The sequence below is a fragment of the Cyprinodon tularosa genome, unplaced genomic scaffold, assembly GCF_016077235.1.
Source record: "Cyprinodon tularosa strain WSP-4 unplaced genomic scaffold, ASM1607723v1 ctg524, whole genome shotgun sequence".
In the NCBI taxonomy this organism is placed as follows: domain Eukaryota; kingdom Metazoa; phylum Chordata; class Actinopteri; order Cyprinodontiformes; family Cyprinodontidae; genus Cyprinodon; species Cyprinodon tularosa.
In genome coordinates this window covers 162395-190000 of record NW_024039257.1, presented here as the reverse complement: position 1 = coordinate 190000, position 27606 = coordinate 162395, and the positions used below count along the sequence as shown (strand labels likewise).

The 27606-nt window shown below is 37.8% G+C and overlaps 1 protein-coding gene across 1 annotated transcript in view; it reads left to right on the top strand.

Moving 5' to 3' along the window:
- The window catches only part of si:ch211-57n23.4 (immunoglobulin superfamily DCC subclass member 3), a 40343-nt gene extending 12984 nt beyond the window's left edge, over positions 1-27359 (top strand). The window contains exons 3-14 of the mRNA XM_038304048.1: positions 3353-3497; positions 3808-3938; positions 6706-6843; positions 6923-7081; positions 14769-14934; positions 15666-15916; positions 16004-16168; positions 18964-19152; positions 22552-22665; positions 22781-22907; positions 23560-23674; positions 25728-27359. Coding sequence (XP_038159976.1) covers positions 3353-3497; positions 3808-3938; positions 6706-6843; positions 6923-7081; positions 14769-14934; positions 15666-15916; positions 16004-16168; positions 18964-19152; positions 22552-22665; positions 22781-22907; positions 23560-23674; positions 25728-25802 — 1775 coding nt within the window. The 3' untranslated portion in view covers positions 25803-27359. The remainder of the gene's footprint in view (positions 1-3352; positions 3498-3807; positions 3939-6705; positions 6844-6922; positions 7082-14768; positions 14935-15665; positions 15917-16003; positions 16169-18963; positions 19153-22551; positions 22666-22780; positions 22908-23559; positions 23675-25727) is intronic.
- The last annotated feature ends 247 nt before the right edge of the window (positions 27360-27606 follow it).

Here is a 27606-nt window from a genome sequence, read left to right as displayed (position 1 = left end):
ATGGATGGATGGATGGACGGACGGATGGATGGATGGATGGATGATAGATGGATGGATGGATGGACGGATGGATGGATGGATGGATGGATGGATAGATGGACGGATGGATGGATGGATGGATGGAAGGATGGATGGATGAATGATGGATGGATGGATGGATGGAAGGACGGACGGATGGATGGATGGAAGGATGGATGGATGGATGGATGGAAGGATGGAAGGACGGATGGATGGATGGATGGATGGATGGATGATGGATGGATGGATGATGGATGGATGGATGGATGGAAGGACGGATGGATGGATGGATGGATGGATGGAAGGACGGATGGATAGATGGATGGATGGATGAATAAATGGATGATGGATGGATGATGGATGGATGGATGGATGGATGGACGGATGGATGGATGATGGATGGATGGATGGACGGACGGATGGATGGATGGGTGGATGGATGGATGGATGGATGGATGGATGGATGATGGATGGATGGGTGGATGGATCGATGGATGGATGATGGATGGATGGATGGATGATGGATGGATGGATGGATGGATGGATGGATGGAAGGATGGATGGATGGATGATGGATGGATGGATGGATGGAAGGACGGATGGATGGATGGAAGGATGGATGGATGGATGATGGATGGATGGATGGATGGATGGATGATGATGGATGGATGGATGGATGGATGGAAGGACGGATGGATGGATGTAAGGATGGATGGATGGATGATGGATGGATGGATGGATGGATGATGATGGATGGATGGATGGATGAATGGATGGATGGAAGGACGGATGGATGGATGGATGGATGGATGGATGGATAGATGGAAGGACGGATGGATAGATGGATGGATGGATGAATAAATGGATGATGGATGGATGATGGATGGATGGATGGATGGATGGATGATGGATGGATGGATGGACGGATGGATGGATGGATGATGGATGGATGGATGGATGGATGGATGGATGGATGATAGATGGATGGATGGACGGATGGATGGATGGATGGATGGATGGATGGATGGATGATGGATGGATGGACGGATGGATGGATGGATGGATGGATGGATGGAAGGATGGATGGATGGATGATGGATGGATGGATGGAAGGACGGATGGATGGATGGATGGATGGAAGGATGGATGGATGGATGGATGGATGGATGGATGGATGGATGATGGATGGATGGATGATGGATGGATGGATGGATGGATGGATGGATGGATGGATGGATGGAAGGACGGATGGATAGATGGATGGATGGATGAATAAATGGATGATGGATGGATGGATGGATGGACGGATGGATGGATGATGGATGGATGGATGGACGGATGGATGGATGGGTGGATGGATGGATGGATGGATGATGGATGGATGGGTGGATGGATGGATGGATGGATGATGGATGGGTGGATGGATGGATGGATGGATGATGGATGGATGATGGATGGATGGATGGATGGATGGACGGATGGATGGATGATGGATGGATGGATGGATGGACGGATGGATGGATGGGTGGATGGATGGATGGATGGATGATGGATGGATGGGTGGATGGATGGATGGATGGATGATGGATGGATGGAAGGACGGATGGATGGATGGATGGAAGGATGGATGGATGGATGGATGGATGGAAGGACGGATGGATGGATGGATGGATGGATGGAAGGACGGATGGATAGATGGATGGATGGATGAATAAATGGATGATGGATGGATGATGGATGGATGGATGGAGGGATGGATGGACGGATGGATGGATGATGGATGGATGGATGGACGGATGGATGGATGGGTGGATGGATGGATGGATGATGGATGGATGGGTGGATGGATGGATGGATGGATGATGGATGGATGGATGGATGGATGGATGATGGATGGATGATGGATGGATGGATGATGGATGGATGGATGGATGATGGATGGATGGATGGATGGATGGATGGATGATGGATGGATGGATGGACGGATGGATGGATGGGTGGATGGATGGATGGATGATGGATGGATGGATGGGTGGATGGATGGATGGATGATGGATGGATGGATGGATGGATGGATGGATGGATGGATGGATGGATGGATGGATGATGGATGGGTGGATGGATGGATGGATGGATGATGGATGGATGGATGATGGATGGATGGATGGATGATGGATGGATGGATGATGGATGGATGGATGGATGGATGATGGATGGATGGATGGATGGATGAACCAGCCATAGAACCCTTTCTAGTCTTGTTCTTTTGAATGCTCTGTACTGTTGACTGGTTTTCCATTATCTATTGATGTTACCTGAAACATCCCTTTAAATTGGGTACATATGGTGATACAGCATCATCCTACATCAGTAGATTGAATACAGGGCAGCAGTGTTACAGTCTCTACAGTTGTTTTCCAAAATGATTACATCACTTTGAATAAAGGGCTGCATGGAGGAGTTTGTAGAATTGTCACCTTGCAGCAAGAAGGTCCTGAGTACAAATACTAGCCTGTGGTCTTCTACATGGAGTTTTCATGTTCTCATTGTTAATGCATGGTTTATCTCTGGGTACTCCCACAGTCAAAAATACCTTTGTTAGGTTGATTGCTGATTCTAAACAGGACAGAATCGGGGCATCTAGAATTGGTAAAGCATTTGCTCACATACCAATCCCAGGACCTAAATTTATCAATTTATATGCAAAACAGAGTAATACTCCTGCTGACTCCTAAATCCAGCTTGTTTTTGTGTATCCATCATATAAAAAGGACTAAGCAACATAATCAAGTAGGACGATGTGGTTCCTTTAATTAAAGTGTAACATTTTGTTCAAGAACAGAGATTTGTAATGTGTTTTTTAATGCAGGTATTTGTCGTAAATGTTGCACTTGTTAGTTTTCTGTTTAAGATGAAGATCTCCTGGAGGTGTCAGGATTTATTTAGACGTTTCTACCTGTTCTAGATTTAGCAAAAGTTTGATTTCATGGTCTTTAAGAAGAAGAAATGAGTTTCTCAGAGAGGGGCCTTGGAGCCTCCTGTTCTATTGATTGTTGCGGCCATGTTATTAGAGGGTCTGACTGCGGGTGAGAAGGTGCCTCTGTAGACATACAGTCTGTGAAGTCAGGAAATGACAGTCGGACATAAAATGTAGCCAGACATGTATGTTTTCTTGTCCAAGAGTTTTTATTAAAAAGTTAAGACACAGAAATCTGAGTCCTCAAATGAATAAGCCAAATATTCTTAAAAGGAAATCAGTCTGTTTACCATAGACATTCATTTACCACTGATGGAGAATCATGAACTCGCTAATTAATGTTGTCATGTTTTTAAGCTCTACCAAAGTTCCACACCCATCCAGTATCCATGTTTGTGGATGAAGGAGGAGTTGCTCGTTTCCAGTGTCAAATAAATGGCGTTCCTGAGGCCACCATAACCTGGGAAAAGGACAGACGACCTCTGAACACGTCTGACAGCAGGTACATTCATCCACCTCTACATAGGCTGTAACATTAAATCTCCTACAGGAAAGTGATAATATTATAAACCGAGGTTCAATAAACAGACTAATTACTAAAAAAAAAAGATTATCCTGCTACTTTTATATGTGCTTTAACGGTAAAAAAAGGAAGGAAATGGTAAATACTGGATTTTCATTTTAATATCAGGTATATTTTCATCCGGCGCTTTAAAAATGTTTGGGTTGTTCTTTTAAATCAACCTTCCTGAAGTGAATGTGTTGTAACGTTCAGGTCTGATGTGGATTTTGTTTTCTGGTTCCTTGTGCAGGTACACTCTTCTTCCAATGGGAATCCTGCAAATAACAGGTGTGAGGAGGACAGACTCTGGGATTTTTCGCTGCGTTGCCACCAACATTGCCAACACTCGCTACAGCCATGAGGCCACACTCAATGTCACTGGTAGGTAAACACCTCATGCTGTTTATGTTGGGAAGACAAGAATCAGTGGGAGCAAACGCAGCCGGTTTTATAGTTAACAGTGATTCATTATTTGATTACCAATATAATCAATAATACTATCTCAGTAATTATAATGTAGATCTCTGGGGCACCGTTTGTAAAGTCTAGCAGTCAGAAATAACAAGCAATATTTATGGTTATTTATTCATTTATTTAGCGAGAATGTGATGGCTTCTTCCCTCCAGCCCAGCAGAAAGGAAAGCATTTGTTGCCATGGCAACATAGTGAAGCCTCATGTGCGTGGCTGCAGCTCTGTGGCGCAGGTTAACATAACATTCAACATTTGCCCATTCCTTAAAAAAAATGTATACGTTCAAATAAAACCAGAAAACAAAGAGGACCTTCCATTTTGGAATGAATTATGTGATTTTCATAAACTAACTTTTTTTTTTCTGTCAGTCTGACGAAGATGACATAGGAGTTGTTTAGAGATTCCCAGGCTTTTACTTTGGTAGTTCACTTTAGATTTTCGGCAACTGAATTTGGATATTGGCTACATATTTAGCTAGCACCAAGCTAGCTTGCTAACAAAACAGTATTTTAGAAGAACAAACTGAAGAAGTCCCAAAGCTTTTTCTGCAGACTTAACAGACTTTTCAATAGAAACACTGTTGTTGTTTTTTTAGGTTTTACAGTTCATCTCAACTTACTTTTTAGCAATTCAGGTCCCATATTTTTATGTGTCTCTACTTTCAGTCATCCCAATGAAAATAACTGAGTTATCACTGAAGCCCTTTCCCCAGTATAAGCCTGCCATTGACCCATTTACAGGTGCTGGTCATAAAATTAGAATATCATGAAAAAGTAGATTGATTTCAGTAATTCCATTTAAAAAGTGAAACTTGTATATTATATTCATACATTACATACAAACTCATATATTTCAGATGTTTATTTTGTTTAATTTTGATGATTACAAATGACAACAAATGAAAATCTCAAATTCATCATATCAGAAAATTAGAATATTACTGAAGACCAATAAAAACAAAGGATTTATAGAAATGTTGGCCAACTGAAAAGTATGAACATGAAAAGTATGAGCATGTACAGCACTCAGTATTTAGTTGGGCCTCCTTTGGCCTGTATTACTGCAGCAATGCGGCGTGGCATGGAGTCGATCAGTCTGTGGCACTGCTCAGGTGTTATGATAGCCCAGGTTGCTCTAATAGTGGCTTTTAGCTCTTCTGAATTGTTGGGTCTGGTGTATTGCATCTTCTTCTTCACAATACCCCATAGATTTTCTATGGGGTTAAGGTCAGGAGAGTTTGCTGGCCAATTAAGAACAGGGATACCATGGTCCTTCAACCAGGTACTGGTAGCTTTGGCACTGTGTGCAGGTGCCAAGTCCTGTTGGAAAATGAAATCTCCATCTCCAAAAAGTTGGTCAGCTGCAGGAAGCATGAAGTGCTCTAAAACTTCCTGGTATGTGGCTGCGTTGACCCTGGACCTCAGAAAACACAATGGACCAACACCAGCAGATGACATGGCACCCCAAACCATCACTGACTGTGGAAACTTTACACTGGACTTCAAGCAACGTGGATGAAGTGCCTCTCTTCTTTTCCTCCAGACTCTGGGACCTTGATTTCCAAAGGAAATGCAAAATTTACTTTAATCAGAGAACATGACTTTGGACCACTCACTAGCAGTCCAGTCCTGTTTCTCTTTAGCCCAGGCAAGACGCTTCTGACGCTGTCTGTGGTTCAAGAGTGGCTTGACACAAGGAATGCGACAGCAGAAACCCATGTCTTTCATACGTCTGTGTGTGGTGGTTCTTGAAGCACTCACTCCAGCTGCAGTCCACTCTTTGTGAATCTCCCCCACATTTTTGAATGGGTTTTGTTTCACAATCCTCTCCAGGGTGCGGTTATCTCTCTTGCTTGTACACTTTTTTCGACCACATCTTTTCCTTCCCTTCGCCTCTCTATTAATGTGCTTGGACACTGAGCTCTGTGAACAGCCAGCCTCTTTAGCGATGACCTTTTGTGTCTTGCCCTCCTTGTGCAAGGTGTCGATGGTCGTCTTTTGGACAACTGTCAAGTCAGCAGTCTTCCCCATGATTGTGTAGCCTATAGAACTAGACTGAAAGACCATTTAAAGGCTTTTGCAGGTGGTTTGAGTTAATTAGCTGATTAGAGTGTGGCACCAGGGGCCATCAATTTTGAACCTTTTCACAATATTCTAATTTTCTGATATGATGAATTTGAGATTTTCATTTGTTGTCATTTGTAATCATCAAAATTAAACAAAATAAACATCTGAAATATATGAGTTTGTATGTAATGTATGAATATAATATACAAGTTTCACTTTTTAAATGGAATTACTGAAATCAATCTACTTTTTCATGATATTCTAATTTTATGACCAGCACCTGTACATTTAATTTGATTAACGTTCTATTGAATTTGTCACAATACTTTGATAATGCAGCAGTATGATTGCAGAATGTTCAACATACAAATTATTGAATCCCCTCGTCAGCATGCCATCAAGTTTGGCAAAGCGTCCAGTCAAGAGCCATTCGCTTGATTCAGCAGAGTTCAAGCAGGGATGTATCTAAAAACTCTAGGACAGTAGATCTTGAGGACCAGCGTTTGAGACCCTTGACATATATTATGGATTATACAGTTTTTTTGTCCCGTTTTTTTCTTATTGTTCATGTCTCATGCATATTTGCTTCTGGTTCTTTCTTACCAAAAAGGTGGAGCTCCTAGAACCTATAAGGAGCCAGTCATCCTGTCTGGGCCACAGAATCTTACCCTCACTGTCCATCAGACGGCCATCTTGGAGTGCATCGCCACAGGAAATCCTCGGCCAATTGTGTCCTGGAGCAGGCTAGGTAGACACGGCTTCCAGAGAGGTTAAACTAAGCTACGTTTTATAAATCTAATTTCCCCTCATGTCTGTTTCACCATCAGATGGACGTTCTATTGGAGTGGAGGGTATACAGGTCCTCGGGACGGGTAACCTGATGATCTCAGATGTTTCCCTGCAGCACTCTGGTGTGTATGTGTGTGCTGCCAATCGGCCTGGCACCAGAATGAGACGGACAGCACTGGGACGCCTGGTGGTGCAAGGTGAGACCATGAAGAGATTCTTAGCAATTCCAAAAGTCTGCTTCTTTTTGTGTTATCTAGAAAAGAATTGTCAATCAAAGCAATGGCGGATCTAGAAAAAAAATATTAATAGGTGGCAACCAAGAGACACTTGCTGTTCTGAGGCTGCAGGTTTGAGACCCTGATCTAGCAGATGAGAACCATGATTTTAATGCAGCTAAAACTAAACCTGAAACTTATTAGTTTTAAAACAATTATTAGTGAAACTAAAAATAAAAACTGAAATTGGTCCAGGAGACCGATCAGTTAGTTTCTGTGACAATGCATATCATCATCATAAACTTATTTAATATTATTCCGCCAGTAAGGCTGAAAAAATTCATCGGATCTAATCGAGATTAATAGATTACTGGAAAAAAATCGTCAACTAATTTTGTAATCGATTAATAATAAACTGAATTATGAAGACTCTAAACGTACTTTTAGCTGACAGAGCAACTAACTAAGAGCAACAATCCTACCAAAATTGTAATCCAATTCAATCCCTTTGGTTTTATGATAGAATCCAGTTGCCCCTTTGTGACTATTTGTCCAGATCAATCAATAAACCTCTCTGGGGAACTGAAGCAGTGATTGGCAGCTTGGACAAAAGGAGAAGGGTTGAACTTTAAAATATGCATTAATTTATTGATCATTTTTCTAATCTGAATTATTAGGCTTCTGTTGATTAGAAACGTGACCATATGGGTTAAAAGGCCTCAGGAAGAGCTAAAATTAAACATTCAGGAGTTACCGCTATAAATCTGCTATTCTTCATCCTAGCTGATTTATGATCATGTCTAATTAGTACTTATTAAGTACTGAGCTCAGCCAAGTGTCAGTAAAAAATGCTCTATTTAAAAAATAACAATTTGTAATGCTGTATGACATTTTTTTAAAGATCATGTTTCTAAGGTAGATTGATACAAAAGATCTGTAAGAGGTTTAAACATTGAATATTTTTCATGACTTTAAATCAATTTTTATGAAAATTTTAATTTCCATATAAATAGGTTTTAGGTCTAAAAAATAACACCTTTGTTTTTTTACAAAAGATTGCTTTTCCAGAAGTCTCTAATTCACATATTTACAATGCATTTTACAAGATTTGATTCACGCTATAATGTAGGTAAATCAGTATTTTTCATGTATTTCACTCTGGAAAGGAAAAGCTCTTTGTTTACATCTTTAAGCTTTTTCTCTCTGATTCTTTCATGAGAAGAGACTACTTGGTACAAACGCTTTAAAGAAAACTTTGTAAGGTTTAAGTATTAAATATCTAGAAAACATGGCACCATTTTTTAACAGACCAGGTAGGTTTCACGGATATAACGGTACCATTGTGAAGCTTTAGCCTTGACAGGGAAGAAATTTAGAGTTTAATAAGCACATACATGAATCATAAAAATATTCTTTACAACTTCCCCCGATTAGGTAACATTTTCACAGTTTTAAAAACACCTTCAAAAAACAATCTTATGTCCAAAAACCCATTTCTATAGTTTCATGAACAGGATAACAGATTGGAAGGAAAAACTTTAGGCACTGCATCAAAAATCTCACAACATCATAGAATCATGGAATAAGCCATCAACAGTCCCCCTGGTGATGTAATCAGAAGATCACACCCAAGATCACAGTTTCAACATTTATCTACAATTTGGGGTTGGTCTAATTAAATAAAGGCTGTTGTAGTTCCCTATATATTAATTTACATTAGACTAGCTAACCTAGGCCTATATTCTAATAAGGTCATTTGATCTGCTGCCATCCCCACCTAATAGTGACCACTCCATCCTGAGTTACCAGTCGCTAAGTCACATCAGGACAGGCCGGCCCATTCTCCACCATTAAACCCTACCTTCTCTAATAGGTCATAAAAAACATGGGTGGCACCAGGGATTCCTGCTCTCAGCCAATCTGAGCATGAAACTCTCCTTTTGAATCTGATAGTTACTATTACCATCTAATCGAAGGACCTTTGAATGGCTTTAGGATAAATAACCAGTGATCATAGTGATCTGTATCATCAGTGAAATGTCTGTCTACCTGCCAGCTCCCAGGTTAGCTTCTCGGATTGGTTGATGTGGCGCATCGAGCAGCAAAAGTTCGATTTTTTCACCTCGAGCAGCAGCTGTGTTTGCGGCGCGTTGCACGCGTCAGATGCTTAAATGCTCAAAACGCGCTGCGGGACATTTTGCTGCGCCTTGACGCGCATAAACCATTGACTTTGCACGGAAACTAGCTGCTCCTGCTGCTCCTGCTTGGTGTGAACACAGCTTTAGTGCTTGGGAAAAAAAATAATTCCTTTAGAGACAGCAGGAAAAGTCAGCTGAGTACAAAACATAGAGAGGAAAACAAGAAGAAAAGGGACAAGAAGAGAGGGACACAACCTAGAACAGATAATGGATGTCTATTCTATTAACATTTCTCTATCTGTAGAATGGGGCTGTTTTATGTGTTGCCTTCTCCATTCAGAGGGCCCCCTGTCTGTCTTTGCCTAGGGCCCCAAATTTTCTAAATCCGCCCCTGCATGGAATATCACAGTTTTCTATATTATCTTACATTCCTTCCAGAATGTATTATTCCCGGTAAGGATAGCTGCTACTGACCTATAGCTTTAGCGAGCCGATGCTCAAACTATTCAGACTAGAGTATTGATGCTGTTATGAGAGATGCATATGTCATAAAAGGCGTCAACTGTGAAAAAGTGCAACGCAACCAAAATAACTCCTCAGTTTTAGAGCTGCAGGGACTGATCATCTGATTTACCCCTGCTAGCCTATCATCCACTTCATAGACGCCCCAGGTGAGTCCACTTCACCTGTACAAAATCCAGCTAAAAATAGCCGTAACACCTGCTGCAGCTTTCAGTTTTCCAAGTGAAAAGCAGTAGACAAAACTTTTTTTTCCATTTGTGGACATTTTGTTTTACTCAAGACTAAATACATACAATAATTGATTGATCTCATTATTCTTAAAGATAATACTTTCAGTCTTTGTCTAGTCTAGTGTTAAACTAATTCATCCATTGCAGTGCACATGCAAAAGTCAACATAAACATACAAAAAGTAAAATAAAAAGTCAGAATTTCACTGTTACAATGAAGGAACCTGCTGCAATGTCCATTGCTGCAGGCCACGCTTGGTCTGATGTTCCTTTTTGGAAAAGGAATGATTGTTTTGGTTAAATTTCCCCACATCTGAGTATACAGTACATAATTTTTTGTCCTATGAATAGCAAGAAAACAGAAAGGAAATCCCCCTGATGGTATGTTGTTGTTGAATCCATTACTTTCAGGATGTGATCAGAAAATAAAAAACAACCTCTAAAGTCTTTGACCTGCTAAACAATACCTCTTTCAAACATGAAAATTGTTGTAGCGAAAAAATATAATTCTGTGTAGATTGAAAAATTATTCCGTTTGAAATTGCATTATTTCAGAGATTTATTTACTGTCTATTAAATCTTAAAGCTGTCCTAAAAGTAGGGATTCTACATTCTGTATTTTTTAGATTCAGATTAATCTTTCCTGCAGTTTTTAGTCTAAAAAGAACTAAATTTATTTTACAGTAAATTAAATTAAAGGTTTAATGAAGTGAAAGAGGAATGGTGTTATTTTGATTATTGAAAGGTGTCAAGTTACCAAGTACAAATACTTTGTTATCTTACTTAAGCAGAAATTTTGGTAATCTATACTTTACTTGAGTAATTATTACTTCTACTTACATTTCAAAAATAGACTTCTTAGTTTTGTTTAATTTCAGCTCATTTTCATTATGGCCTGTTGGTATTAAAAAGATTAAAACAAAAAACTTCCGAATAATTTTTTTCATCCAGACAAATAAAGTCTTTGTGGTTGGACTTGGTGCTGCCCCAACGTGTTGCTCACCACATACCAAAATAAATAGTTTTTCAAGATGATGCAAAGTTAAATGTGACACTGTTACAATCACTTATAAAACTAAGAAAATGAAGTCAAAGGAGGTTATCAAGCAGAATTGTAGAAATATGTTCCTTTAATAGAGTAGAGCAGTAAAACTTCTGTCCTTAACATTTTTTATTTAATTGTAAATTCATTTTTAATTTTTATTTTAACTTATTTTAAAGCAGTAGGATTTAAACACTGGAAAAATGATCTAGAAATAAATAAAAATGTCTTAAATTAAGTGTATTTCCCCTTAATTTGAGTTGGTAAATAAGATAGTTTGCCAATGGAATTAGTATTTTTGTGTCTTAAAATAAGATATTTAGATAAAATGCACTTGAAATAAGACAATGCAATTGTGTTTTCATATTTTAAATTAAATTTGCCTTGTTCCATTGGGAAAATGTCTGTTTCACCTCCTCAATCCAAGAACAAATGTACTTATTTAAAGAAAAACTAACTGATCTAGATTTAGATTTTTTCCAGTGTACTTCTACTTGAGTAATAACATTAATACCACCTCTGACTTCAGGGCATGTTCTCTTCATTTACTGTTAAAGGAACCTTTATTAGCTTGAGATTAAAAGGTGTATATGTTTAGACACGAGGCGCACTCCAGAACAGAGCTGTTTCCTGATGCCTGGTGTTTGCAGAGTCTGCCAGGTTGTGAGTTTTACTTCAGTCACTAGTAGACGTCCATTGTCATGAGCAGAGAACAACATATGGACAGGCAGAAAGAGAGGGGAATATCTAGATTTTCAATGCAAGTGGGGGTAGCAGAGGAAAAGGAATGGGGGTTTAGATTGCCCTGTAACCTCTGACCCCTGACCTGGAGAGAGGGATTATGTCAGTGAAAACGGCAATGGAGTGGGAGGAGGCTGTGCACTTGGGACAGTCAGATAGGGACAAAGGAGAGCTGGTCCTCCGCAGGAAGATGGATCACATCAGTGACCCACAGCAGTGGACAGCTGGCTTAGCATCACTAAGATATGCTGTCCTTCCATTGTTGATTTTTTATTCACATTTCTGCTGGACTAACAGAAAATGTGACTAGTCAAAAATGAAGTTCTGCTAACAGCATAGGGAGGACTTTATGAAACAGCGAATGTTCTAAAAAAACTCATCCTCCTCAAGAAAAGCTCATTTACTGACATGTTAAATCCAGTCATTCCAGTAGGAATGGTTTGTTTCTCTGTCTATTTCCTGACAAACATGCAGAAAACGGAAGGTGCTCAAAGTGGAATGTATTATAAGTTGGAAAAAAATCCAAAAATTATATTTTTTTTCTTAAAATAAGTGCATTTGTTCATGAACTGAGGAGGTAAATGAAACACTTTGCAATGGAACAAGACTAGTTACCTTTAAAATAAGAAATAAAAATAGCATTGTCTTATTTCGAGAGCATATTATCTTGTTTTAAGAGTAAAAATAGTCATTGGAAAACCATCTAATTTACCTAATCAAATTAAGAGTAAATACACTTAATTTATAAAATGTTAACTTATTGTAGATCACTTTTGCAGTGTATTAGTTTAAAATTATTTTAGACCTTAACTCACTTGAGCCTTGTATTTAAAAGATATGCTTATTCTTCTATTCTTTATGTTAAGAAGCACTTATTTTATTCATTCATGTATTGCCCAAATTTTTCATAAATGTATTAACCCTATAAAGACCTAACAGTTTTATTCCCTAGTTTTACCTTTTCGATAGTTTTGGTTCCTGAAGTGGTTTTTACGCTGCTAAAACATTAAATCTCAATATGTCTGTTTAAAATAAGTGCATCTTTTCTTGAAGTTAGGATGAAAGAGACACTTTGCCAATGCAATAAGACAATTTACATTTAAAATAAGAAAAAACAATTGCATTGTCTTATTTAAAGTGCATATTATCTAATTATCCTATTTGAAGAGTAAAAATACTCATTCCATTGGCAGATCATCTTATTTACCTACTCAAATTAAGACTAAATGTATTTATTTTATCATAATTTTTGCAGTGTATTAAAAAATACAAAAAGGGACTAATCGATATTAAAGATGATCATTTAATTTCACCTGTTTTTTGCCTCTGAATGTCCAGCTGGATACAAGGGGGCTTTATTTTTGTGCAGGGGTCATTAGATCAATGACATGCAGAGAGCTGGTCTAAGGTTGACCCTCGTAGGCGAGGCCTGCTGCCTTCCAGAGGGGGAACACCCAGCTGACCCTAAAGCGGGTGATTGGGGGAGCACTCCTTGCTTCCAGTCCGGCTCTGATTGGCCGCATCAGCTGGTGTGTCTTTGTTGGACAAAGGGACCAGATTGTCCTTTGGGAATTCAGAGACACACTTCAACCATCACGTATCAAGGCCATTATGGTTCCTGCATTCATTTTCTCTTCAAAATCTGAGGCTAATAACACAAAGAAAATAATCTCTGTAAAATAAAACAGGGCGTTCACGCCTAACATTATGATAATAATTTAAAGCAAGGCTAACATAATGTTTGCAATAGCAGATTGCTATCTTTCTGTTTTTCCTAAAAAAATATATTTATAAAGTATCTGATTATTTGACTTTTCCATAAAACCATGTACACTGGAAAAATGATCTAGAAATAAATAAAAATGTCTTAAATTAAGTGTATTTACCCTTAATTTGAGTTGGTAAATAAGATAGTTTGCCAGTGGAATTAATATTTTTAGCCTTAAAATAAGATATTTAGATAAAATGCACTTCAAATAAGAAAATGCAATTGTGTTTTCTTATTTTAAATGAAATTTGTGCTGTTCCACTGGGAAAATTTCTGTTTTACCTCCTCAATTGAAGATCTAATGTACTTATTTAAAGAAAAACTAACTGATCTAGATTTAGATTTTGTCCCAGTGTAAAATATCTGTCCTCATTATTTGTTTTCAGTCGCCTGTAGATACTCTATGTTTTTTCAAATTGTGTTTTCCTTTATTTTCTCTATAGTGCAGTGTTTTAAGCAATTCGTTTCTCTGGACTTTTTTATTCTTTTTTAACATTTTCTTAGACTTGCTTTTATGCAAACTTATAAACTGCCAACTCGGCAATATATTTCTTACCATCAAGACATTTTCCTTACACAACACATTTTACATTAATGCACCCATAACTAAATTGTGGATAAAACACGTTGAGCTATGAGACAATAAAGATAAATATATATCTAAAATTAATAAACTGAGGAAATAAAAAACACTGACTCTAACTGCACATGGACTAACAAATGTGTATAATAATAATAACAACTAATAACTGATAATAGTATCACTTAAATCAATTTTAAAGTTTCCATTTGTTGTTCTCAGTAGGAATCATTGATGATCTAGTTTTGATAATAGATCCTCTGAGGATCTGGGGTCCGCACGGTTGGTTTGACAGTTTCACCAAAACACAGCTGTTCCTGCTTATTGCAGAGGAGGATGGATCTGAAACAAAGTTCCCTTGTTTGCTGACCAAGAACTTTACCAGCTATACAACAGAAAAGCTCTGAGACGTAGTGATAGCTGTGGAAAAAAAACAAACTAAACTAAACCAAATTAAACTTCTGTTATTTTCTTGCCATTCCCCTTTATATAGGTTTTGCTTTTGATTCTCTATTTAAATATACCAACTTCGATCATTATGTATTGTAGAAATATGTCCTAAAATAACAAAAAACACTACCATGTGAGCCACTTTATTCATGTTTTCTGCACCTTGTGTAATCTCTCTTCTCCCCTTCACCTCTTTAAGCTCCACCTGAGTTCCTCCAGTGGCCGCAGTCCGTGTCCAGACCAGCAGGGGGCAGTGCTGTGTTCACATGTGTGGCCCAGGGTGTCCCTGATCCCCACTTAATTTGGCTGAAGAATGGGAAAGTTCTGACCCCAGGACAAAATGTCAAGCTGACAAATAACAACAGGTAAGAGGATGATGGCAGATAGGGAACTTATTCAAAGGAGGAACTTTTTCTCTCATTTTAAACATTTTTTAAGGTCCACATTTGTGTGAACAATTTTGCTATAATGTTTTACTGCTGTAACGCCACAATTTTCCCATTGCAGGACAATAAAGGGATTTTCTATTCTTTCCTATTCCTACACTTTTTTATTTTGGCTTCACTTGTTCTGTTTTTGATTTTTAAATCTGATTATTGCAACAGTATTTTCTCTATCAAACTTGAGCACATTAGTATAAATGCATGTTTAGTTCTCTGCAAACTTCATACAGTATGTTGATATTGGCACAGAGTTGGTGGTATTTTCTTGTGTGTTCTTCTTTAGTGTGAATGCTATTATTCTTTATCATTTTGAGTTAAAGTAAACAATTGTAGTGCTGTCCAGAAATGTTTATTTATTTACTGTAAAGGAAGGCAGGGCAAGTGCAACATTCTTATATAAACTATCTAAGGAGAATTAGAGAAGATGAAGGTAAAGACAAAAAGAAAAGAGGTTGGAGTCCAAATGAAGAAGGGTTTATTATAGAGGATAAAATAAACCAGTAACTTTACTGCTAATCTCTACGTAACTTAAAGATATGTACTGTATTGCTCATCTTTACCAGTGGAAAATCCTTTAAAAGTATTTTGGAGCTCAGGTCTAACTGATACTGAGTTAGACTCCTCTTTTTTGATGCATGTGTGTCGTGTTGCAGCACTTTGGCGCTGACCCGTATAAGCTCAGACGACGAGGCCATCTACCAGTGCATTGCGGAGAACAGTGCCGGCACTAACCAGGCTAGTGCCCGCCTGGCTGTGGCTCAAGCTAAGGACCTTCCTGCTGCCCCACAAGGGCTCTCAGCCAGCGCTGTGTCCACCAACACCCTACGAATAACATGGAGTAACCCACCCACCAGCATCACTGACAGCATCATCGGATATGTCTTACACATCCGTAAGCTGGGAGGTAAGCACACAACTTGAGAAGCTCGAAACTGAAGTCTATGTTTTATAATTTAAATCTAAATGTGTTCATGTTCAAATGTTTTCATAGAGCCTGATCGTCTGGAGCTGCAGGAAGCCATAAGTAAAGACACTTTTCAACATGATGTGACCAACCTGGAGGCCAGCACCACCTACTCTCTCTACCTGAAGGCCTACTCTGCTTTGGGGGCGAGCCAGCAGTCCAACAGCATAATCGCCACCACACTAGGCAGTGGTAAGGCCTAACAGTCCTCATGAAACTGGTGCTCTAAGGAAAATACTAAAGCAACAGGATGTTGTATTGACTTTAAAAAAGGGGATTCACAAAATATAGTAAAGAGTAATTACTTTTCAAAAGACTTGGAATATATTAAAATATTTGGAGAAACATCATGCACTTTAAAGGAACTTTTCTTTGATTAAAGGGATGGTTCTGTAGAGGTGATGATGTTCGGTAATGAAACAGTTTGATCAGAAGGACCTGGCTGGGTCTCATCTTCTAGAGGATGCAAATGCACACTATTTGTTGTTTTTGCTGTATTTAAATGAATAATTCTACTGTAAGTCATTAGCTCCCTCTGCTTCATTTACACATCTATAAAACCCTGATAGGGAACAAATGGTAAACAGTTTTTCACTGATGTGGAAAGTCTAAGTGTTATACTGGATATCCTGAGCATGCACAGACCTATGTAGGTCTGAAATGTAATACCTAAAAGATGAAAATAACAAATAGAATTTCAATTTAAACTAAAAAATTATGTTAAAATAAATTATTAGTTCTATGTTTTACTTCATCCAAGGATTTTCCAGATAATCAAAGTTCTGCAACTACCAAGCTTAGGGTCTAACTCTACTTGGTGCTGATGAGCAAAGAATATTCTGGAACTATGTGAACTAACCTTCATGGGTGCTTTGATAATAGCAATTCAATTCAGTTTATTTCTATAGCGCCAATTCGCATCATGTCATCTCAAGGCACTTTACAATTCAACCAGATCATACAGTCAAATTGATTCAAAGTTTTCTGTCCAAGGAAAACCAGTTGATTACATCGACTAATTTACTCGAAAGCAATCCCTCACACCAAGCATGCTTGTAGCGACAGTGGAGAAAAAAAATTTCTTTAACAGAAAGAAACCTCCAGCAGAACCAGGCTCAGTGTGAGCGGCCATCTGCTGAGGCCGACTGGGGTTCAAGGAGACAGAAGCAGACATAGAAAAAGAAGCATAGATACAAAATGCAACTGTAAAAGGCGGCCCCGTCCAGGAAACACACAGCCATGCAGAAGATATCCTAGCCAACTCCCATGTCAGAGGATGAAGAGAGGACATCCAGTTAGTCACAGTCAGAGAAACAGGACTACACTGAAAAACAGGCCAAGCTCCAACATCTATAAACAAAGGTGTTGATGGCAGCAGCACAGCTGATATTTCTCTCCAGGATGGAGTCACAGCCAAACAGGAACAGACCAGATGAAGCTACTATGAGAAAAAGCAGAGAGAGCAGAATGTTAGAGATTGAACTAACAGATTCTGCAGAGTGGGAGAATAGAGATAGAATGAAGCAGAATGATGAAAAAGGGGTCCCCATGTCCTCCAGCAGTCTAAGCCTATAGCAGCAGAACTATAGATATGATGATGAATAGCAAAAATCACATATTCACCCTGAGCTAGTCTGCAAGACAATATTATATTATTATTACAAAACATGTTAAAGTCTTAAGTAGGAGCAGGCTTTGCTCTCTATGACAGAGATTTTAAAGATTCATTTAAAAAATCCTAGAAAAAGTTGCTCCTATGAATCCATGTGAGCAATAAAACTGCCAAAAATGTGATTATTTTCGACCAATATTGCGATTGCGATTTTATTGCAATAATCCTTTGAGCACAACCATGTCGATGTTTGACTCCAGGGTTTCATTTTTTCCATAAGCTTGAACTCCTGTTTGTCCAAAGTCCAGTGTTGCAAGACTTTACAGTGAAATTTGCATAAACAAGTTCTTCCTTCTACTGAATGCATTAATCTAGGTGCTAGCTACAACCACTGATATCTATTTATTCAATGGATAGGCCGTAGGAAGTTCACGTTGCTATGAAGTCACCTGCCGCCATATTGGTACTCCCTAGATAGAGCGGTCAGAATGTTAACAATAAGTGCACTACAGCATCAACAGTGATGATTTTCTCATTTTAAGGGCAGCTTAAGACTTTTAAAATAAAGATAAATTCATCATTTTGACACACACTTGCTGTTTGATAGCACCTGCAGACTACTTCATTTATTGTAAAAAATCATATTGCATATTCAGTAGGAAGTCCGTGAAGTCTATAAATCATGTAATATCACATATTAAACAAATCCATCACAACATAATCAGTGTGTTAATGGAGCAGAATATTACACACACAAAAACACGATCTGATGATGGGCCAAAAGTGCTAAATTGATGATGTACATGTTATATAAATGTACTGATAACATTGTTATGGTAATTACATGACATTGAAGGCATTTTTATGGCAGGTCTCTGTGAAAGTGGGGAGTACCAAGATGGCTGAAGGTGATTTCAGTTTTTTCGGTCTGTGAGCAACCTAATGAACAAATAGAGATTAGTGGCTACAACTCTGTCTTCCCTTCTTGGCGGCAGCATACACAGTTGAATTGTATTACTGCCACCTAAAGGGCTGGAACGAGAAAATTAGTCCCTTACTCTTAAATGTATTGTGACTGACTCTGCGGTTTGAAAAATAGCATTTTTAAAAAAAATTTTAAATTGCAAATGTAATTCATTGCCCAGCCCTGGTGAGCAAACATTTTTCTCTCGCAGCCAACAGTGACTGATGGGGAAAAAGTGTTTAGAATAAAGACATGAATTGCAGCAGAGGTTCCTATACAATGACTCTTGTTGATTCTACATCAGAATAATATATTTGCATTTTTTCCTGCTGCACTAAACATATAATCACAACCTCCTTTAAGGCCACTTTGGGATTTTGATTTTGCTCTGACTTTTCTCTGTTTATCCAGTACCCTCCCCACCCACTTACTTCACCAAGGTGCTGAACTCCACTACCGTCCAAGTCCTGTGGGAGCTCCCAGGGAAGCCGGGGAAAGTCGAGGGATTCCGGCTGTCTTTTCGCAGAGTCCCCCACACTGACTACCAGGAGCCTGTTGAACTGCCTTTTTATGCCAGCAGTCACACCATATCAGACCTTGGTAAGGCTGTTTGCCCTATTTATGGTATTCTATTACACCTTTAGGTCAATAGGTTTTCCTTTAACTATTTATCCTTCAAAATGACATGGCAGGACCTCTGGGGAAAGTTTTATCATAACAATAACAGTATTACACTTTTAATGTAAGGTATGTGCTAAGCTAACTTTGAACCTGCCTGAAATTGGTAGTTGGTTCCACAGGAGAGGAGCCTGATAACTAAAAGATCTGCCTCCCATTCTACTTTTAGAAGTTCTATGAACCACTAGTAAACCTGCAGATTGAGAGCGAAGTGCTCTGTTAGGAACATAAGGAACAATCAGATCTCTGATATCAGATGGAGCTTGGCCATTTAAGGCTTTATATGTGAGAAGGAGGATTTTAAATTCTATTCTGGATTTAACAGGAAGCCAATGAAGAGAAGCCAGGATAGGAGAGATATGATCTCTCTTTTTCATTTTCATCAGAACTCTGGCTGCAGCATTTTGGATCAGCTGAAGGCTTTTAACTACAGTTTGTGGACTTCCTGAAAGAATTACAATAGTCCAGCCTTGAAGTAACAAATGCATGGACTAGTTTCTCAGCATCACCCCTGGACAGGAGAATTCTCATTTTTGCAATATTCCTCAGATGAAAGAAGGAAATTCTAGAAACCCCTTTGATATGGGATTTAAATGACAGGTCCTGATAAAAAAAAAAAACAACAACACCAAGATTTTTTACTTTATTATCTGAAATCAGTTTAATCTCATCCAAATAAAGTGACTGGCTAATCAGCTTCTGTTTTGTCTGCATTCAGAAGCAGAAAGTTAAGAGTCATCCAGGTTTTTATGTCTTCAAGACATGCCTGTAATCTATGTAATGGGTTAGCTTCATCTGGATTATAGACAGATATAGCTGGGTAGCATAACAGTGAAAATTAATCCCCTGCTGTCTAATAACTCTACTGATTGGGAGCATGTATAAAGTAAAGAGAATTGGTCCTAGCACTGATTCCTGTGGTACTCCACAGGTAACCTTTGAGCATGAGGAAGATTTTTCATTAACGTGAACAAACTGAATTCGATCAGATAGATAAGATTTAAACCAGTCTAGTGCTGTTCCTTTAATTCCAACAAAATATTCAAGTCTTTCTAAAAGAATATTATGGTCAACTGGATCAAATGCAGCACTAAGATCCAAAAGGACGAGCACAGATACAAGTCCATTATCTGAGGCCATGAGAATATCATTAGTGACTTTCACCAGAGCTGTTTCAGTGCTATGATGAGCTCTAAAGCCAGACTGAAACTCTTCAAAAAGTTCATTATGGTGGAAGTGATCGCACACTTGTTTGGCAACTACTTTCTCAAGAATTTTAGACCTTAAAAGCCGGAGTTACATAACCCAGAAAATACTGAATGATATGAAAGTGTAAAAACCTAAAAAGGAAACCTAAGCAGAACCAAAAGGTCCAGAAAGGGCAGAATCATGAGACTCTGAACCGAAAATGATCTCTATATTTAGGTATGTTGCTACAGAGGAGCTTTGAATTTTGAGTCAGATAAAAAAAATCAGCTTGATTTTCTTGGAATAATTTTAAAAAGTCTATTAATCTTATATTTATGGAGGCCTCGTGATTAGATAGCAGGGTATTTATTTCCTAAACCCCTACATTTCCTGGACTCAAAATGATTTCAAGAGAAACTATTTAGCTGCTTTTTTCAGTTATTCAGTTATTCAGTTATAACTCTAACTCAGTTATGAAGACATCATTTTGCATTTAAAGCAAACACTGATAAAAATTAATCCATTTAGCCTCTTTAATGGTAATTCCCACATGGATGAGCTTCAACTTGTCTACATACCAAAGTTGGCCTATTGAATGATTGAAACTGCAAAGCTCAATTAGTTAAACATTTTATTTACATGAAAACCCTTAGTTCACAACTTTTGTTATCGTATCGTCTTATAGTATAATGTATCATTTTGAATATGTTTTAATATAGAAGGTATGTGAGTAAGTATGCAACAACGATAGTTTGACCTCATCTTACAAATGTCTTGCTGACTGTGCATAAAGTGAAACATGAATCCATCACTTTAATTTATTATGAACCAATTATTGTGATATAAAATGAGATCATGTAATCTAAGTTTTTTCAGATTTGACTAGATAATGTCTTATAAAGTGACTTGGCTTGGAATTATTAAACTAAGGGGCTTATACACTGGCAAGGGGAGGGGCAGACTAGTGGGTGGGGCTCAGAACTTGGAATCCTGAGGTTGTGAGTTCGATCCCCCACTCCCACAGACTGCCACTCTGGGTCCCTGAGCAAGACCCTTAACCCCACACTGCTCCCCAAGCTCCTCACGATGGCAGCCCACTAGGGATAGGTTAAATACAGTTAAATAAAAATACAAATTTTACCAATGTGAGATGAATAAAGTTCAAAAGTAAAGTACATTTACTTGATTATTGTACATAAGTAAGTTTTGGACTATCTTTACTGTACTTGAGTCATTTTTTTGGGAGAGTACTTAAAAACTTCACTCCATTTAAAAAAGCTTAGATCTCTAATCAGTTGTTGCTGTTTTTCTTTCTTGAAATGCAATTTCATCATATCAGATAGCAGCCCTTAGGGCTGGATTTGAACACCACCATCAAATAATTTCCAGAAAATTATAAGAGTTGTCGTTGAACTTTCTGTCAAATTACATCATAACCAATTTGTTTAAGTTAAATTAGATCATTTATTTGCATCAAATTTGATACACTAGGCGTTTCTGTATAATCTTTTATACATTTTCTGTTCACTACGTGTGTTTTATTGTGTAAGTCAGGCTTTTCAAGAATACAAATATCAAAGTGATGATGCAGAGGTCTGAAAAAGTCATGTATCAAATATGATCCAATTGGGTTTTTAAATTACTTTGAAAATTATACGGAAATTTAATGATATAAATGCATGTACTTTTGAATACTTAAGTATTTTCAAAAGTGAGAACTTCAATACTTTAACTTGAGTAGATGTTTGATCAAGTAACTTTTTATTGTAGTGACTAAGATTTGACTTTGAGTATCAATACTTTTACTCAAGTACTACTGTCACTCATTAAGTCATTCTTTGATTTTCAGATCACCTTAGAAAAATTATTGAAATTGAAAGGATTTAAGAAACTATGCAACCAAAACCATAACATTAAAAAACACTGAACTAAACAAAAACAGGAACCAGCAGGAATCCAACAAAACCAGCATGCAAACACTTAAACCAGACATTGATGTTATGAACATGTGTGTATATTTCTGCAAGCACTGGATGAATATCATGTTAATTCAGGTTAACATGTTTTGTAGCAGTAAGTCAAAATATTTTTCCCTTTTTAATAAAACTATAACTAACGCATAACTCCCTTCAGAATCGGGAGCTGTGTACGAAATCAAACTGGTGGCCTACAACGGAAACGGAGAGAGCGACGGCACCAAGAGGTTGGTGTCGCTGGCAGAGCAAGGCATAAGTGATCAGATCAGTGGTAAGTCTTCCATCAGAGGATGCAACAGCTTTTAACACTGTTTTACACACTATAAAATGTTTAATAAAATAAAAATGTTTAATACACATCTTCCTTTTACTTGGCTTTGTGAAAGGAGGCAACAGTTTATGTCAGTGCAGGGATTCTGAAACCTCTTTGGGCAGCATCGTTATTGGCATCCATATTGGCACGGCCTGCATCATCTTCTGTGTCCTCTTCCTCATGTTTGGATACCGTCGCAGGTGAGCCCAAACACGCATTTTATTCTTTTCGTCTGTTCTGTACAGTTATTACTTCCACTTGTTGTAAAAACTTGTATAAAAAGAATCATCTTTAAAAGGCAAGCTGCGTTTTGATTAAAGTGAATTAAAATGTTACTTGTGCTGAGAAGCAGGCATAGGTCCTCCAAGTTTAAAAAAGCACGCTTGCCTGTCTACTTAGTCTGCATCTCTGGTAAATCCTACAGAGATCATCTGACCTCCAACCAAGATCTCAGAAATACTGATTGGATTGATGAAAAACTGAGCAAAGGAGGGCATAGAGATGAACTGTGTGTTGTTTAGCAAATCTTCTGTTGGAAAAGAATTATTGCAAAGAGCAAAACAACAGACAGTCATGGAGAGAAGCACTACGACTGCCATCTGTTAGTCAGGAAAAGGATAAAACAATTTTATTATGACCATTGTTTACTGTTATTCAATTGTAGTCGTTCATATTTTACATTATATTCAGTTTATTTATCTAAGGCCCACATCAGACAGTATTGGCAGCTGTAGCCCTCTAAACTGAATAAAGCTGAATCTGAGCTGGACTAGAAAACACTGGGATAAATCGCCCTTTTTAGTTTTTAATTTGTGGTTATTTGTGTATAATTCTTTCTGTTTTGATTTGCAGTTTTTTTTGCAGTAAAGGGACTCAGAACAACTGGCCAGTACCAAGGATCCATGCAGGACAAAACAACAGCCCTAAAGAAGGAGCAAACTACCCACAGGTGGAGTCTGAAGCACAGGTGCTTTTTTTAAACATTTCTCAATACATTTATACATGAGAAGAACCAACCACATTCAACTTCTTGGAGTTTTGAACAGTATCACCTATAAACCACCTCCTAGAGTGTGACTTAGCCAGTGTCCTGTCAGATGAGCATACCCATAGTCAATACCCGTTTATCCCTTTAGTTTATATATTTATTTTGACCCTTTAGTTTATATATTTATTTTAACTTTAAACTACCTTAATGAATGTGTATCCCTTTAGTCATGTACAAAAAAACAATTTAATTACTCGTTTTTTTAAGCGTATGGCAAACAGCCACATTTTCCCTCCTAAAAAAATATGAACTATTTGTCCATCTCGCTTCATTACTATTGAAAAGTCATTTATAAAAATCACAGCTAATATTCCAGAGGCTCTCTAAGCCCCTTGCATTTCTTATAATTTATGTTTATAAGTTATAGGATGTTTTTGGTTGTGTGGAGAAGAGGCAAACCACAGTCAGTAGATGTTCAGGCTCTAACTTTAACAGAGTTCTGAAATTCCATCCCAAATTTCTCTTTGCAGGAAGACCTGACTGTTGTCCTGCATAACTCTATTGGGGTTCAGCTTTGTAAAGGCATCTGCAACCATGCACTGATAATTACAGTATAAAGAGCAGGTGGAGTCTAAAGTGGCACTTTACCTGTCATAGAGAAATTTAATCAAAATGAATTTACAGTGAAACCAAAGGAAGGGTAATGGTTAGGATTAAAGCCCCTGATCTGTCAGAACTGAGCTTTTTAAAAAGGAAAATGAATTTGTTCACTGTTTTTCTAAAGTGGTCAACATCATAGGGATGACTGGAAGTTGTGTCTAATGAGATGGCAGGTTTTTTCTCTCAAAAACAAAACAAACACAAAATGTAGAAGCAGTTAAAATGATTGTTTGATAACATAAAATATAAGTTTGATTTTAATGGGGGGAGATCTGAGGATACCTGTATGAACCAGAATATACCACAAAGGAACGGATAACGAACTGCGAACTTTACTAAAATGACAAATTGACTTATTTTCTATATCACTATTCTGTTCCTACTGTCCTACCCAGTCACATTCAAACACTGAAATGTGAAGATCAGGAAGAATCTTGAAGCTTAAGGCAGGTTTATATCACAAGATTATTGTGCAGTTCCTGCTCTAATCTATTTCCTGTTGGATCTGCTCCGAATAATGTCGACACCCCCCCCCCATCGCAAATAAGGCAAATCTAACACGTTGGATTGTCTTGGCACAATATACTACACTACAAAAACGTTCTGAAACTCAGTAAAAATGTCTTAAAATAAGTGTATTTAACCTTAATTTGACTAAGAAAATAAGACGATCTGCCAATGAATTAGTATTTTTAACCTTTAAATAATGTGCAGACCTGCATGGTCACTGCCTGCGTTAAGTTTTTCTCACTAGCTGCACCTGATGCCGCTGTAACAAGCACATCACTCACTATCAGTGTGAGATTCAGGATAATTTTTCTTTCCACCACAGCAAAACCTCCAAAGCAACCTCCATTGGTGTCTAGTTCATTTTAGGCTGCCTCGGTGCAAAACAAAAGCTATTATCCCGTCATACTTGGACGAATTCACTCATTAAGAGTTACTAAATTATAAAATATAAATAATAACTTTAATTCATGTCACAGCTGTTTTAATGCTGCCTGCTTTGTGTTTATTCATACCTTGTGAATAATGGTAGCAGAAGCAGTAGAACATGTAGAGACACATACATGAATGTATGATGAGATTTCCTGTCTGACAGCTAAATGTTCTGGTTTAATTTGTTTAAAATTTCAAAATGTGAACCAGCCTTTAGTGTCTTTCTCAGAGGTGCACAAAAAAGGAAAACCACTTTAATACGATAAAATCCTTTTCTAGCTGCTATTGTTTTTCCCGATCTGAATGATCGATTGTGTGAAATGATTTTATGAGTATTTTATGACTGACTGAAATGACTGTAAGATTCATATAATTCCTGTTAAGCGATTGTGTTTTCTTGACTTTTGCGATCTGTGACTCTCCCTCCCAACAGATGGTGTGTCCTGCACGTTGCCAAGTCATCATTGAGCAGCATCCATCTGGCGTGTCTGGCATGGGAACTGGCTGACATTGGTCAATATTATCACTTAACCTTATTTCCAACTTGTCCCTCCACTCCCGTTTTTAAGCTGGTATATATTCACTAAAACCCACTGCTAGTGCTAGAGTGTTGGCTTGTGGAATAAGATCGATCCCGGTGAGTTACTACCCTGAGACCAACCTCCTCCCCTACCTCAAACCAAAGCGTATCGCCTTCATGGCCTTTATTGCACATGTATTTCTATATCCTACTGCTTGCATGTGTGCTGAGAAACATTCTCCTGATCAGGACAGCATTAGTTTTGTATTCACACCAAAGACATGTCAATTTTTCACTAAGAGCTTGTTCCATAACCAAAATATTTTATCCTCCAAATTTTTGGTGGGAAATTGGACACGTCAGGATGTGCACTACGGATTGAAGCCTAAACTTTATTTTGTTATATGACTGAGAACATATTTTGTGTTTGTTGCAACATTTTGTCCTTTCAACTAAAAAAGATGTCAGCCTCTGCAAACATCTTCTAAGAAGGTTCGACTGATAAAAGCTTTTTAAGAAAATAAGAAAAGTATCCAAACTAGAAAATGTTGATTCGTTGAACCCAAAAGTCAGGTTAGAAGGATTGGAAGATTTTCTCCAAAGATAGCTACCTCAGTCTGATACAGTGCTTTATGGTAATCCTAATAATGCTGCTTCTGTTAGCTAACCTACCAAATGAATCTATATTTTTAAAAGTTCATTTTGACAAGTGCCAGTCACTGTACCATGCCAGTCACTGACCAATCCTGCCCAGAGTGAATGATTGCCATGGAGACCAAACATTGTTGGAGTGTTTCCTGAAAAAGCCCAAAGCCTTATTGCACCAGAAGATACAACCTGATGTTTCCTCTGCCTCCTTACCGTGAAGGAAAGATGTCTGTCTTTTTAAACCTCTTTATTTAAAGGCATCATCAGCTGTCTCATTTCATGGGAAATATGGATTGCCAGTAGTGCTCTGTGAAACGTTTAAAAATCACTTCATTTTTCCACCAATATTCTGTACTGATACCAAGAGGCCTACCATGAACTTCAGTGACTAAGTGAAGTTTCACGGTGAAATGGACCTGAATGCATTAAACACCAGGAAAGCCTTTCCAAAAAAGATCTATGAAAACCAAGCTGAAAGATATCCAAAGATGTAAACTATTGGTTGGTTTTCTTTACGTTACGTTCATTCTACATCACATGTATTAATTTCCTTTCAGTTACAGGTTCTTGTAGAACCTAAAACAAGTGAACCCTGCTTTTGATTTCTTCTGGAATAATTTAAAAACTTTTTGATGTTTTTTTTTCTTCTTCGGCTTAACCCAGAAATGTGGAAAATGTATTTTTGTGATTTAATTTTCTTTCTTAAGAATGACCAAATGCTTATTGTATAGTTTTAAAAACCCTTTCAACGCAGAAGGAAGGTTTGTGTTGGAAAGTAGTTGAATTTTTGCCAAATAATTGTTTATCCTTAAAAACATGCAACCAAAAAACAGTTTTGCCATTCCAAATTAATTCCTTTAACACGTTTTGCTGGCCAAAGCACAAGTTGTTGCATACGAGAACAAAAGTATGCATGGATGGTTCACATAGATAAACCCTGAGGGCAACATAATTGCAGAATGGGCTGTTTCTAAAAACAGGTTTTGGTAGTTTACCAAAGAAAGCTAAACCAAATAAATTCTTTCTACACTTATACATACAGTATCAATGTCCTTGCTTGGCATTTGTAATATATGAAGTCAAGTATTGCTTTAAAAACCTAATATTCTTTTAAATGGACTGCATGCTCGATAAGAAGCTTTTA